This window comes from Morone saxatilis, unplaced genomic scaffold, assembly GCF_004916995.1.
Source record: "Morone saxatilis isolate NCDOM2014 unplaced genomic scaffold, NCSU_SB_2.0 Contig15, whole genome shotgun sequence".
NCBI lineage: Eukaryota > Metazoa > Chordata > Actinopteri > Moronidae > Morone > Morone saxatilis.
The window spans coordinates 6,147,419-6,160,090 of NW_023339707.1; the positions used below are offsets into that span (position 1 = coordinate 6,147,419).

At 41.2% G+C, this 12,672-nt stretch overlaps 2 protein-coding genes across 3 annotated transcripts; one reads left to right on the forward strand and one right to left on the reverse strand.

Annotated features, from left to right (window-relative positions):
• Positions 1-2,597: 2,597 nt before the first annotated feature.
• bcas2 (BCAS2 pre-mRNA processing factor) lies at positions 2,598-4,508 on the forward strand (the record flags this gene model as incomplete). Its single annotated transcript, XM_035656363.1, is given in 6 exon segments — positions 2,598-2,690; positions 2,783-2,853; positions 3,030-3,191; positions 3,280-3,330; positions 3,426-3,506; positions 3,591-4,508. Coding segments are annotated over 6 exon segments (585 nt in total), but the record flags the coding sequence as incomplete, so codon positions are not given.
• A 1,811-nt stretch (positions 4,509-6,319) lies between these two features.
• otud3 (OTU deubiquitinase 3) lies at positions 6,320-10,998 on the reverse strand. 2 transcript variants are annotated; one of them, XM_035657224.1, is made up of 8 exons: positions 10,863-10,998; positions 9,603-9,906; positions 8,916-9,064; positions 8,202-8,314; positions 7,966-8,088; positions 7,617-7,749; positions 7,170-7,357; positions 6,320-7,037 (listed from the first exon to the last, which is right to left on the reverse strand). In XM_035657224.1, exons 2-8 carry the CDS (start codon positions 9,806-9,808, stop codon positions 6,873-6,875), a joined length of 1,077 nt encoding a protein of 358 aa, XP_035513117.1. In that variant the 5' UTR covers positions 9,809-9,906; positions 10,863-10,998; the 3' UTR covers positions 6,320-6,872. The 2 variants fall into 2 exon arrangements, with proteins under 2 accessions (XP_035513117.1, XP_035513118.1); XM_035657225.1 differs by having other exon boundaries at positions 9,603-9,825; positions 10,863-10,976.
• Between the last annotated feature and the right edge of the window lie 1,674 nt (positions 10,999-12,672).

Below are 12,672 nucleotides of genomic sequence, written 5' to 3' on the forward strand. Positions count from 1 at the left end.
TGAGACCTTCTTAAGTTGCGTTCATAACAACAGCAGCTAAGAACAACATGTTCCACTCAAATCTTAAGATGTTGTTTTGAAGAGAACTTCATTCATTTACATTATTAACACAATATAATATTCGCTGATGCTCCTTTAACGTCCCCGCGATCTTGTATTCGTTTTTACCTGTGTGATGCTCTCTCATTGCGTTCTCTTTCTTATTGGATGTTTTGGTTGGCGTGCTCCGATGGGTTTTGGGGCCTCATTAGAAGCCCACCTGCTTTCACATGAAAACGGACCTCATTCAAAACAAAGACATCAAAAACACAATTGATGAAAAACATCCCCTAGAACATCTAGATCTCATTTCTTCCAGGGAGGCACCCTAGCACCTCCTAAATGTTACACACTGGACCTTTCAATGATCTGATTCTGATAAATAGGGCCACTTTACCTGGTTGGTTAACCAAATTAAGATACAGTGTATTTGGGTTCTGCTAAGAGCCATTCCTCACCAATGTTGCGAACATATCTTTTTCCCAGCACGCGTCCTTACTTGTCACGAACAGCATGGAAGTGATTAATAACATTAATGATGGCTCTGTTTAATTTGTCCATTGCATTCATCGAAGAGGGGGAAACATGCAACTCCTATCTTGCAATTATGACTTTTGCATCCTGTGACGATCTGTATCTTTCTCCTACGTGCTTTGAATACACTGATTGTAAGTCTATAAGTCTCTCTGTTTCTTTGACTCATGTTGCTATAGAAACACCCTGGGTCTGAGTTTATCTGCTAACCGCTGCTGTCGGCACACATTGGAACGCCAAAGACTTTTTAGAAGATTAATGATTCTGTCTTTTAAAATCCTCAAAGAAAGAAATACAGATTAATTAGTAGTGACAGAGTAGTAGTGTCACAGTGTAATGTCATTTATGGTTCCGACTTCTCAAATAGAATTGATAAGCATGTTTAGCTCTTCGAGATCTGTATTTCATAATTAGGAGAATATTCTCTCATTATTAAAAAAGCAGGATCTCACAATTATGATGTATGGATCTCTCATTACGAGATTAAATGCAATGTGCTTTTGTACAATCATGTGTCACTGAGCCAGCATGTACAACACCAGAGCCTTGGCTGTAGAGTGCAGCCATAATTCATGTGTTTTTCCTACTAAATCATTTTAAATGGTCTGCTGTAAAAAATGTCGCCTTCTCAATTGGCCCCCCTTCAGTCGATACTTCCTATCACATGAAAAACCATTAAAATATTTTTCAGAATGTGACTGTGGATACTATAGCACCCCCCTATGCGTTAGCTTTATGCAGCCCTGCATTCATTTCTCAGAGTAGATAGTGAATTTTGACATGGAATAGTAGAAAAAGCACAGGTGTGACTAGAAGCATTAGTGATTACACAGTGTTTGTAAGACCAGGGAGCTGGCATCGTCAATCCTAATATAATCCACCGTTTATTAATGGTACAAGTTACGCCTGTGTTTGATCATGACAGACGGGTTTGGCTGATGTGGTGGGTGAAATAAAAACATTGACAGTATGCGAATATGCAAATATTAGCATGTCAGCGTTGATTAATGTACGTGTGTGCACCAAAAAATGTAAGTGTGTGTGCATTGCTGGTTTGCACGCATCTGTTGGTCAGATGTGATTGCATTCCAATCTGAAAACTATTGTCAGAATTGACAGGTTGCAATATGTTGCCAGTGTTTAAATACCAAGTGAAAACAGTGCAAGTGGAAGTTGAATATGATGCACACAATGCTCCTTCTTGCATCATCTTCCCTCGCATTTGATCTTGTCACTACTTTCTTTGGCTCCGAAGAACAGTTGCTCATTCAGAGGTTAATGACCTGGCTCACACCTGATCCCCTGAATAGACATCTCCAGCATTAAACAGCATCAGTAAAAGCAGCATGCATAAAGAAACATAATGCAGTATTCATTACAACATGAAATAAAGATTTTGCTGGATGGGCATGGAAACACCCTCGGTGATCTCCTCAGTCTGGGCCTGAGGTACCACCGTTTGGACTGCCTTTTATTCTGTATAGAGTCTACTTTTGTACTTCATGATATGTGTTCACACAGAAAGCGTTACATTTCACCTGCAGGATCAATTGTTTCACCCGCATCATCAATCTGTCATGTTAATAGCCTACAGGTGCAACCCTACATACACAAGACATGAAATATAAACAGAAGATATTTGTGAACTCAAGATAATCTGTCATCAGCTATGAGTTTTTTGTTTCATTGGGTAAATAGACTGTAGACTGTTACTTCCTCTTGGCTATCACAGTGGAATATTTCAACACCGTAGAAACTGGAATCAGGTTGTCGGGCATGAGAAATTACGTGTGCAGAAAGAGTTGGTTTCTTTGTCCATTTAAAGATGACGTGAAACTGAGTGAACCTTCAACCATTAAGGAGAAACGGTCTTCAGATGCCAAAAGATGTGTGTTTTGGTGTTTAATCTGATACCTGCAACGAGCAGTCCAAAAATCACCACCAGTGGATTTTTAAACTTCAGTAAAAACTGATAAAAGTACATTTCTTGGTAGCAGGAAAAAATGAATTCTCTTGTCTTCTAGGCTGCAGCGTTGGTGGAGGAGGAGACCAGAAGATACAGACCCACCAAGAACTACCTGAGCTACTTACCCACCCCCGACTTCTCCACTTTTGAGGTAACGACCTCCTCGGACCTCCGAAACCTCCCTCACAGCTTCAGCCAGCACGACAGAAATAACAGCATTTCTTATTTCTTATCACCCTTTAGACCGAAATTATGAGGAATGAATTTGAGCGTCTGGCGGCTCGGCAGCCCATGGATCTCCTGAGCATGAAGAGGTAAACCCTACACACTGCAGGAGCCTGTGTTGATACTTAGATGGCTTATTAGGTCCCCATGTCTCTATGGGGACCTAATAATAATTCTTTGGCCTTTGATGGCGTCTGTGAGCAGTTCATGCTTTTGTTGTTGCAGTAGCAATCTAAGTAACACCCAAACTTTTCTTCCTGTGGAGATACGAGCTGCCAGCGCCCTCATCAGGACAGAAGAACGACATTACAGCGTGGCAGGAGTGCGTGAACAACTCGATGGCCCAGCTAGAGCACCAGGCAGTCCGCATTGAGAACCTAGAGCTCATGTCGCAGTACGGAACCAACGCATGGAAAGTCTACAATGAGTACGTGACAGCAGCCCACCTCTCACACTTCCTCGCTGTATAAACAGTCTACAGACGGCTAACATGTTCTCTTGTCTTCCTCCATCAGTAACTTGGCCTTCATGATTGAGATGGCTCAAAAGGAACTTCAGAAATTCAGGTGACTGATCACTGGATCATTTGCGCTGTACAGAAGTGTTATTAAATCAGTTTTCTCATGTTAACTAATTTCATTTATTTTTTTTTGGTGCACAGGAAGCAAATTCAAGATATAAACTGGCAGCGTAAGAATGATCAGTTGGCAGCCGGAGCCAAACTGCGAGAACTGGAGTCAAAGTACGTTGTGTTAAGATTTTATATCTTCATATCACTATACATAGATTTTCCACCTTCATAACATCTGTATCTGTCCCTCAACAGCTGGGTGTCTCTGGTCAGTAAGAACTACGAGATCGAGCGGGCCATCGTTCAGCTGGAGAACGAAATAACTCAGCTCAGGCAACAGCAGGGGGACGAAAACAAGGAGAACATCCGACAGGACTTCTAGAGCCGCAGCTTTCACACTCGTAGCACTGATTTACAAACTAATGATCCCTCAATCAGACAGATTTCATTTTGTCTGACTGGACTAAGGAGCAACCTGAGGGGGGACAATTACCTGTGCGGAGGAGATCAATGTGAAACTGTATCATCAAATAAGTTTGATATTCAGAATAAATTTTCAGGAAACCTCAGTGACAGCACCCATTTTTACCAGACTTCACACCTATTCTAATGTAAAACCAGTGGTGGAATATGGTAATATAATGCAGCTTCTGGACTGTATAGATATTTAAAGCGAGACTATGTACAGTTTGCAATAAGATGGAACACATTCATCTTCTTACAGATAGAGTTGAATTCATAAGCAATAAGACATCTTTGCTTCATTCAGTACACTCACAGGCTTTGCAGCTACAGCCTAACTTGGTCTGGTATGACTAGCAGCTTATGGTTGTTAATGCTAGCAGACTTTAGACGGATGTTTTTGTGTATCTGACATTACTGAGTGGGTTCGGCTTTAAGATTGTTATTGTGCTACTGTTAAACTAGCATTAGCATTTAATATTATGCCATTTCAATTGATATTATTCAGCAAAAGTGACATAATCTGGCTTTAAAATGTGATGTATACCAGCATATAGGTTCCAGTCTTTGAGGCTACCTACCAACACAGTAGTGTGTTTAGTGTACATAGTTTGTCAAGCCTGTCAAAGACAAAGTTATCTCTGAGTCCCGCCTTGACTTCCAATCCATGTAATTTTTTACCTTGTTTCAATAAAATTAACATTTCTTATATTTTGTAGTGTGTGGAGCGGACTTTTTCCATATCAGGTATTACTATTCTAAACCTGGCTTCAGTGTATGGTCAAGTTCTGCTCATCTTTTGGCTGTTCTCCTTAGGGTTCACCATAGCGCATCCTGTTTTCATCTCTGACTGTCCCCTGCGTCCCCCTCTGTCCTCCCTCACCACACCCTCTAATATGCGTATTCCTAAACCTGTCCCTCTCATTTGCAACAATGTAATCTGTTTTGCTCCTATGAGTTTCATTCCTCTTCTCCCCAGTGGATACCTCCACCTGTCCATGTTCTCCTCCACCTGCTCCCTACACTCACTACATATCACAAGGTCATTCACGGACATCATAGTCCACAGAGACTCCTGCCTGATCTCCGTCAACCTGTCCATCACCATTCCAAACAAAGGGCTCAGAGCTGATCCTCGATGTAATCTCACCTCCATCTTGAACCCATCCGTCACTCCTAGACACAATGTCTTTGTGGACCTTATGTGTATTATGTTTATTATTATTATTCCTCCATCATCATTGCATCTGCAGTGCTCTTTCTTGGCATGAAACCAAACTGCTGACTCACTAATCATCACCTCTTTTAACTAGAGATGTTCCAATACCAACAGTGTTTTAACAAGACTACTAAGCCTGTGTGACTGCAGTTGTCCGTGTCAACGGACAGTATCATGGAGTGGACTTGTGCCTCTACACCTCTGAAAGTGCTAATTTGTACCGGCAGAGGCCCTACAACACATTCAACTAAGGCTCTAGTTTGTCAGAAATCACGCCTTTATTCCCATGTGGAGAAAACTGCAACCTCATTTGTCAAATTATCAACAAGCCAAGAACTGAAGGCCCAATAATCTGTTAGAGAAACACTAGTATTAAACATTGTATTGTTGTTGAGTCCAATTCAACGCAATAGTAGTATTCCTGATGGTGAGGCTTTTTATCATTCATCTACTTTGGTTTGACCGCTAAGGTGGTCTAACTAACTAGAATAACAACCAAACACTTGATTATATATTAACTGATAATAATGACTAGGTAAACATTAAATATGTACCCTGTAACACAATACCAGTCAGTAAAGGGCTTGGGCTGTATCCAAGAAAAAAATAACATCCCTAACCCTGGCACAGCATCATACAGTCCAATACAACGGCACCTCACACTGCAGCCTGTCGCTGTATGACCACAAAGTTGAATCATTAGCTCACTGGCAAGGTAGCAGCTTTTCAGACACGCTGACCCAATAAACTTAAAGGACCAGTGTGTAGGATTTAGTCGTATCTAGCGCTGAAATTGCAGATTGCAACCAACTGAATACCACTCGCCTTCCAAGAATGTTAAAGAAACTACACTGGCCACAAAACTCGCAAAAATCACAAAAGGCCCTATCTGCAGCCAGCGTTTGGTTTGTCTGTTCTTGGCTCCTGTAGAAACATGGTGGTCCAACATGGCCGACTCCGTAGAAGGGGACCTGCTCACTCTGTTAATAAATTTGAATGGTAATGGAAACACAGCAATTTTTATTTTCAGGTGATTATACACAAATGAAAGCATACCTATGAGTATTATATTCCAGCCTAAATATTACAAACTGGACCTTTAATGTCAAGCGGCAGCCATGTTTGTTTTGTATGTTGTAAAACCTCCGCCTCTTGATAAATGTGTCTGTTAATGTTAAAGTTGTTGTATTTAGTTACAGATATTAGTTTTAAAAAAGGAAAATATGAATAACTTGAAAAACATAAGTCACAAAAACATGGATAATATGTAATATATTATCTGGTACACAAAAAAAACAGAAAATTATCCATTATTATTATTTATTGCCACATTCCTTACACAGTGAGCATAACAATCATTCATCTGCCTGCCTTCCTTTTATTTCCTTCTTTGGTCAGATCGAACAAAGAGAATCTGAACATCTGACTTGACGTTAACTCAAAATGTCAATCTGTGGCAAATCAAGAAAGCCCAGCTGCATGAAGATGATCTGCATGGTTGTCATGAAAAGCCAGATGTCCAGTATAGAAAGGGGCTAGGTAGCGTGGCAGGTAGACCAGATCTGAAGAGATTCTACATACACCAACACCAACCAGAGATTCATTGAACTAAACCGAAACCCAGCAGAAACACTGAAATTCATGCTCTTTCACTCTCGTCTCTTACAACTTTCACACATCTCACACACTCAAGTTTGCAGGCACCGTTATACTGTTTGCAAAGAAACTATAGGGTTCTCTTTAGGAAAAGTCATCCACTGTGACTGAATCAAATCTGACTATGTGCAAAACTTTGTGGACAGCGTCAGCCACCGATAGCTAAAGTAGCAGTAAGTTATTTTTGGCCATGCTCCAGTCTATATACTGAGGGTGTTGAGAGCTGGCACTAAAGTAACAGCCTCTGGCAGGTTCTGGTTCTGGTCCTGGCTTCCTTTACTCTGGAGAAACTTCTGTCGATGCCTCTCCTCCTGACGCTTCTTCTTCTCTTGCCGCTGCTGCTCTTTCCTCTGCTTGTTAGATACCTGAGAATGAGGGAAACGATGTTTGACCTCAAATATTTGTTTCCTTACATTGTCAAGAAAGAGTCTGTCTTCATGCGACAGTATGAAGACTGGTGGGTTTATGAAATCGCTCATGTGAATAAGCGAGTCTACCTTTGGTTTTTGTACATTGCTGCCCTCTGCTGGCTGTTTTTGCTCACTGCAGTCTGTGGCCGCAGCTCTGCAGGCTGAGCAGGTTCCTGAGGCACACTGGCCCTGGCAAGACTGGCCCAGCATGGAGCCAACAAGCCATTCAGCATTGATGGTTGCTGCACTCAGCTGGAGCAGGTTCTCCTCGTCACCTGAGGCAGAAAACACACACACACAAACGCATGTTACACCACTCAGTGTGATGTGATCATTGCCAGTAATAACACACATGCAGTCTACTTAATCACAGGCTGCCATGTTTATTGGATCAATGGATTTTTTTTGCTAAATAGACAAGGCTTGACTGTCTGACAGATATGAAGTCTGGAATAAAGCTGATTCATAGTTGTTCTCTTTCGCCCTGACAGTCTAATTCTTCTAGCAGCTAATGAGTCAGGAGTAACTTCTGACCCTGGATTCCTCGATTCTTGATGGAGCTCAGGATCACGTTGTCCTCCTCTGAGGATGTGGGCGAAGGGTTTTTCTGTCTGTCCCTCTGACCGTCGCCGAACTCACGCTGCTGGCCTCGTGAATTCTGCAGATTCTGGGAGCGGCAGTAGCGAGAAACACAACAGTAAATTATAATTCATATATAAATGAATTAATATTAGTGAATAATAAATGTTGAACATGACATGATGCATTATGGACATCTAAAGGTAGGCCCCTGAATTTACTAAATGATTTCAGCTACTGTAAGATGAGAGGGATGACTGTTCCTGTCTGCTGTTCCACAGAAAGCCCACTCTATACTATATACCTCTATGCGGAGCTGAGCAGGACTCTCAGAGTTGTCTCCAGTCCGCCTCACACTGTCATAATGATCTCCATAGCGGTAGGCAATGTGTAGCTCTCTGCACGCCTGCTTCTCTGCACCATTTATCTGCAATGAGAACGGAACATATAAACTGTGTGTTGTGCCAAAAGCGTGTTAAGATTCCACTTAATAATAGCACATTAGATTAAGGGATCCTTTGCCTGTGCCTCTGTCCCTACCTCCCACAGTGGTGTGTTGAGCTGATGGATGACCACCTTCACCTGTTGACTGCGAGCAAAAGCCACAATAGCGTCATTTCCAGCAAACGTACCAGGCTGAGACAGGTTGGTTACTGGGTGGACAGAAACACAAGCAATTACAAGATGATCTTAAGCTGTGATCACACAACATTTACTCTTGAGCTTCCTACGGTGTCATCACATTTGTTTCCTTTAAATTTCTAAATTAATTATACTAAAATGATATATATACGTTTCTATACAAACATTTGAAATTGCTGTTCTGAATGAATGAAGTCAAGATAGGCGCAACTAGCAGTAGTTCTCCACCTTGTTGGATTGTGACACCTTAAAACGAAGCAGTGTCCATGTGCACTTCTTCATTAGCAGTTGCTTGTGTCCCATTGTGATCAGTTTAACCAAAGAGTGATCATTCTTTGTTTCAAATTTTTGGAGGCCTAAAAAAATTTAATTATCCAGTAATTCACAAGATCAGAGGGGGAAAAACACAATAACAACAGAACTGATGGCCACCAGGGGTCCCTGCATAATTGCGGGTAAAAACTGTCTCCCATTGAAATCAATGGACCTCCCATGTACAGCAACATGACAGAATAATCCATTATGTATGAGGAATTAGTAAAAGTCCCTCTCTGATCATATTTTATTCCCTTTGTTGATCCGCTCAGTGTCTCCCCGGGGTCATTTTCTTACAGTGCTGTGCGAAGGGCACGTCGTCCTCAACAAACGGTTCAAAGTCTTGTCGATGGGACATCATATACTGAACGGTCTCCTGCCGAAGCCGGAGGTGACCCCGGGAGTGACCCTCTAACTGGTCGCCTAGAGCTCTGAACAAGCAATTCCTGCAAGAAACAAAGACAGTGACTGGTATGTCTACACATAATTGCCTATAGTTAAATGACTATTTCATATATAGATATTATATTTAAATCAAAGGCTTATAGTCGTTAGCTGGCTTCTGGTTTCCCAGACCCTCTGCCCAGTAGTGACAGATGCAAGACTGTATTGTCAATCAATTAAATTCCTATCTTGATTTTTCATTAAGCTAGCGAGATGTAAACATAATTCCCTTGTTGTTTTCCAATCTTAAATGGCACAGTAGTGCTGGTGTTGTCAGGTGAGGATGACACGTCATGTTTCAGGACTGTCAAATTATGGCCCTTGTGACATTTGCCATGTTGTTATTGACAGTGGGCTGGGGAGGGGTAGGCATACAGGTTGATAACATTATGTTTCCTCTATCAAGGCATCCTGATTATTCATGGCGAGACAGCTTGAAAACAAGCTTTATGTATACAGTACGCTTTAAGAGACATGTGTTGCAGTATCAGTGGCGGTACAGGACAATACAGAGGAAAACAAAGCACAGCACAATCTTACCCATCTCCGGGGACTTCTCTCAGCTTCAGCCCCAGCGCCTGGAGCTGATTGGAGAAACTGACAAACTCCGCTCCTTCATCGCAATCCTGAGGCCGATTCTTGCGGTCCTTCACGATGGCCCGGCGCGCTGCCCGCTCATCCCTCTTGCGTTCCAGTTCGCTCTTCTTGTTGCTCCGTACGGGTTTTGGCGTCTGTTTTCTTGACATGTTGACTGCAGTCGTTTCTGCGGGCCAACAACACCAAAGAATGTCTTCTTAAGGTAATGAGCTGGCACTTGCATCAACCACTGCCACACATCTGGAACCTATTTAATAAGACACAGAAACAGAGGTGGGGGGATGAATATGTAAAGATTTATATTGTTTTATTAGAGCATCATTACAGGACACTAAGGCTGTCATTTCAGCCCGTTAGTCTTCTGTGAAGCTGCATTTTTCAAAAGATAAACATCCCACCATTGTCTGTCCCTGATGTAGAGGACATTATGCCAAACTCCACCAGGAAATCTGACACTTTTATGCTAAAATTCTTGGACTATACATCTGGACAAGAGCTAGTAAGCCATGGGCTTTTCTATTTCTATTATTTACTGCACATTGGATAAATGATATATTAATAATATATTAAACAGCAATTTGTTCCAGTATAATGCAACAGTAAGTAACAGGACTGCTAGTCAGTACAGATGATCCCATAGTTAGTGGTGTTTGGGGTAGATATACATTTACCAAATTGAAGGCTGAACCAAATATGGGATGAAAAAGTCATATAAAGGTGTCTTTCACATTTTGACTTACGATATGTGTTTTTGTAGTTGTTCTTTAGGTAAACTGTGACCCGACCGACGCTGAAACAGTACTAACGTTAACTGTGTTATGTTAACCAGTTAATGTTAACCAGTTAAACATTCCTTGTAAGGTTATGACTGAAGCTAAATGCAAATCCGACGGACTTCGTTATAAAGCTAGCTGCCTTATTACTAGCACTGGCATTAATTAGTAACTACGTAACGTTACTAACTAGTGCTGTTGCCTAGTAACGTTACTAACTAGTGCTGTTGCCTAGTAACGTTACCTGTTAACAGAACCGAGTTTTGTTGACGTCAGTTCGATGTTAGCTAACACGAAGTTCGACAGCTAGCAGCTAGCTAGTTAGCATTGAGCGGCTGCATATTAACGCTACTTATATAACATCTCCTCCCCTTATAGCTCTATAGTAACCAACCTGACAGCTTGGCGCAGTTGATATATTGAAACTTACCATCAACAAGCTGCGTTCGACAAGATATAACTATGTTTTTAATGTTTTGGGGCTCAGAAGAGGAATGTACTGATTGTCCGTTTTCGTTTTTGTTTACAACTGAACTTCCGCATACGTATGTTCCTCGACGTCAAAACGTACGGAAGGGGGTATGGGCCAAACCGCATTGGCGATGAAACAAACGCATTGGTGGTAATGATGGCAGCAGTTTTATTTAATAAAAAACAAAACGTCAGTATGCACTACACCAAAACCCAAGACACGACGTGAAAACTGCTGAAAGGGAATTATGTAATGTGGATTATGTACGGCATATCTATCTATCTATCTATCTATCTATCTATCTGATCTTTGTGACAACACAAAAAGCTCTGTGTCATTTTATATTGCCGACTGTGAATTAGGACAAAGTAGGAGGCCGGATTACGATTTTGAAAGAAATTTTGCTTCTGAAAATCACTCCACCTTCTGCTCTCCTCAACTCTTCGAAATAATCTGCTTACCACCAACTCCTTCTGATGACTCCACACAGTTGGTGAAAATAATGTGGAGGAGGAGTGGGCTGAGAAGCAATAAACCGGATGTTTGCTATGTAAAAAGACAAGCAGACACACTGAGACCAAAAAACATGGCCTCAAGACATAAAACTGCATCAGGAAACAGAAGGAAGCAGTAAAACCATTCTATTTCCTAAAATCAGGAAAAAAAGAACACAAATGTGTAGCAAACCAGCTGGCGTGAAAAAGAAACAGGACATACATCTACAGACGTTAGTTTGTGTGTGGTTTACCATAGACTGTAGTGAGTGATGGCACAGATGTAATGGCCTGGAGCCTATCCATGCATTTGTGCATGTGCAGCAATCAGCGTCAGTCACCTGAGTGGAACAGAAGAGCAGTCAGCCGAGCGTAGACAACAAATCATTTATGTACATGTACAGTATGTTTGCGCGTGTGTATATGTGAGTCAGTCCTAGAGGACACAATAAATCATTACGCTAAGAAGAGCCTTTTTTTAACTTGATGTCAGGCTAAAATAGTACATTATATCAAAGAAAGTCCAATTCAACTGACAATAATGTTACATTTATGACTGACGCTCGCTTTGTCACCTTCACTGGTTTGCTCTTACCCTTACCCTAACCCTTTTTAACATGATCCAACATGCAAGGGAATATCCTGATACACTGAGATATCCTTACAATGGTTTAAACTAGATTCTGCCAAACCAAGTAACTGTTCAACACACAGTCTGTACTGCTTATTTTAACAGCCAAGACATTAAGGTTTACGGCTGTAATAAAGTGGAATAAGGTTCCTCCCAGCTGACGCACAGTCATTTCTGCCTGGAACCAAATGCAAATATTGCAGTTTTTGGTAAATTTGGGGATTTTAATGCTGGGAATAATCCACAGGAAGTAAACAGAATTACTTACTATTACATGCAAGAAAAATATTTTGAAGTTCAGTTCACCCAGTTACAAAAACTCACTTTTTTGACTTGTGTCAACAGCAACGTACGGTATCTATCTTGAAACGTCAATTGATTCTCAAGGCCCTTGACTTCGTACTATTATTGTTGATTTTAATATATGCTATATATATATTGTCTCATGTTGTTTCATGCATTAATGTAAAAGTGACTGTCTGATCACTTTTATAGCAGACAAATGCTCATACTCTCATGCAACTTTGAGTTTGTAGCTGCACTCATAACTGTGCTTTATCAGGTTTCAAGTCATTTTATTATTAAATGTTTACATTACCCCCATTCTACCCCCTGTAGATTTTAATTAGAGTCTTCTACACTG

Bases quoted from the DNA above. Each gene is read 5' to 3' on its own strand.
- otud3 (XM_035657224.1), bottom strand. From the start codon at position 9,808: ATGTCAAGAAAACAGACGCCAAAACCCGTACGGAGCAACAAGAAGAGC. The intron at 8,315-8,915 runs GTAAGAAAATGA...CTGTCCACCCAG, and splicing joins CGTGCCCTTCGCACAGCACT to TAACCAACCTGTCTCAGCCT. The intron at 8,089-8,201 runs GTAGGGACAGAG...TTCTCATTGCAG, and splicing joins TCAACACACCACTGTGGGAG to ATAAATGGTGCAGAGAAGCA.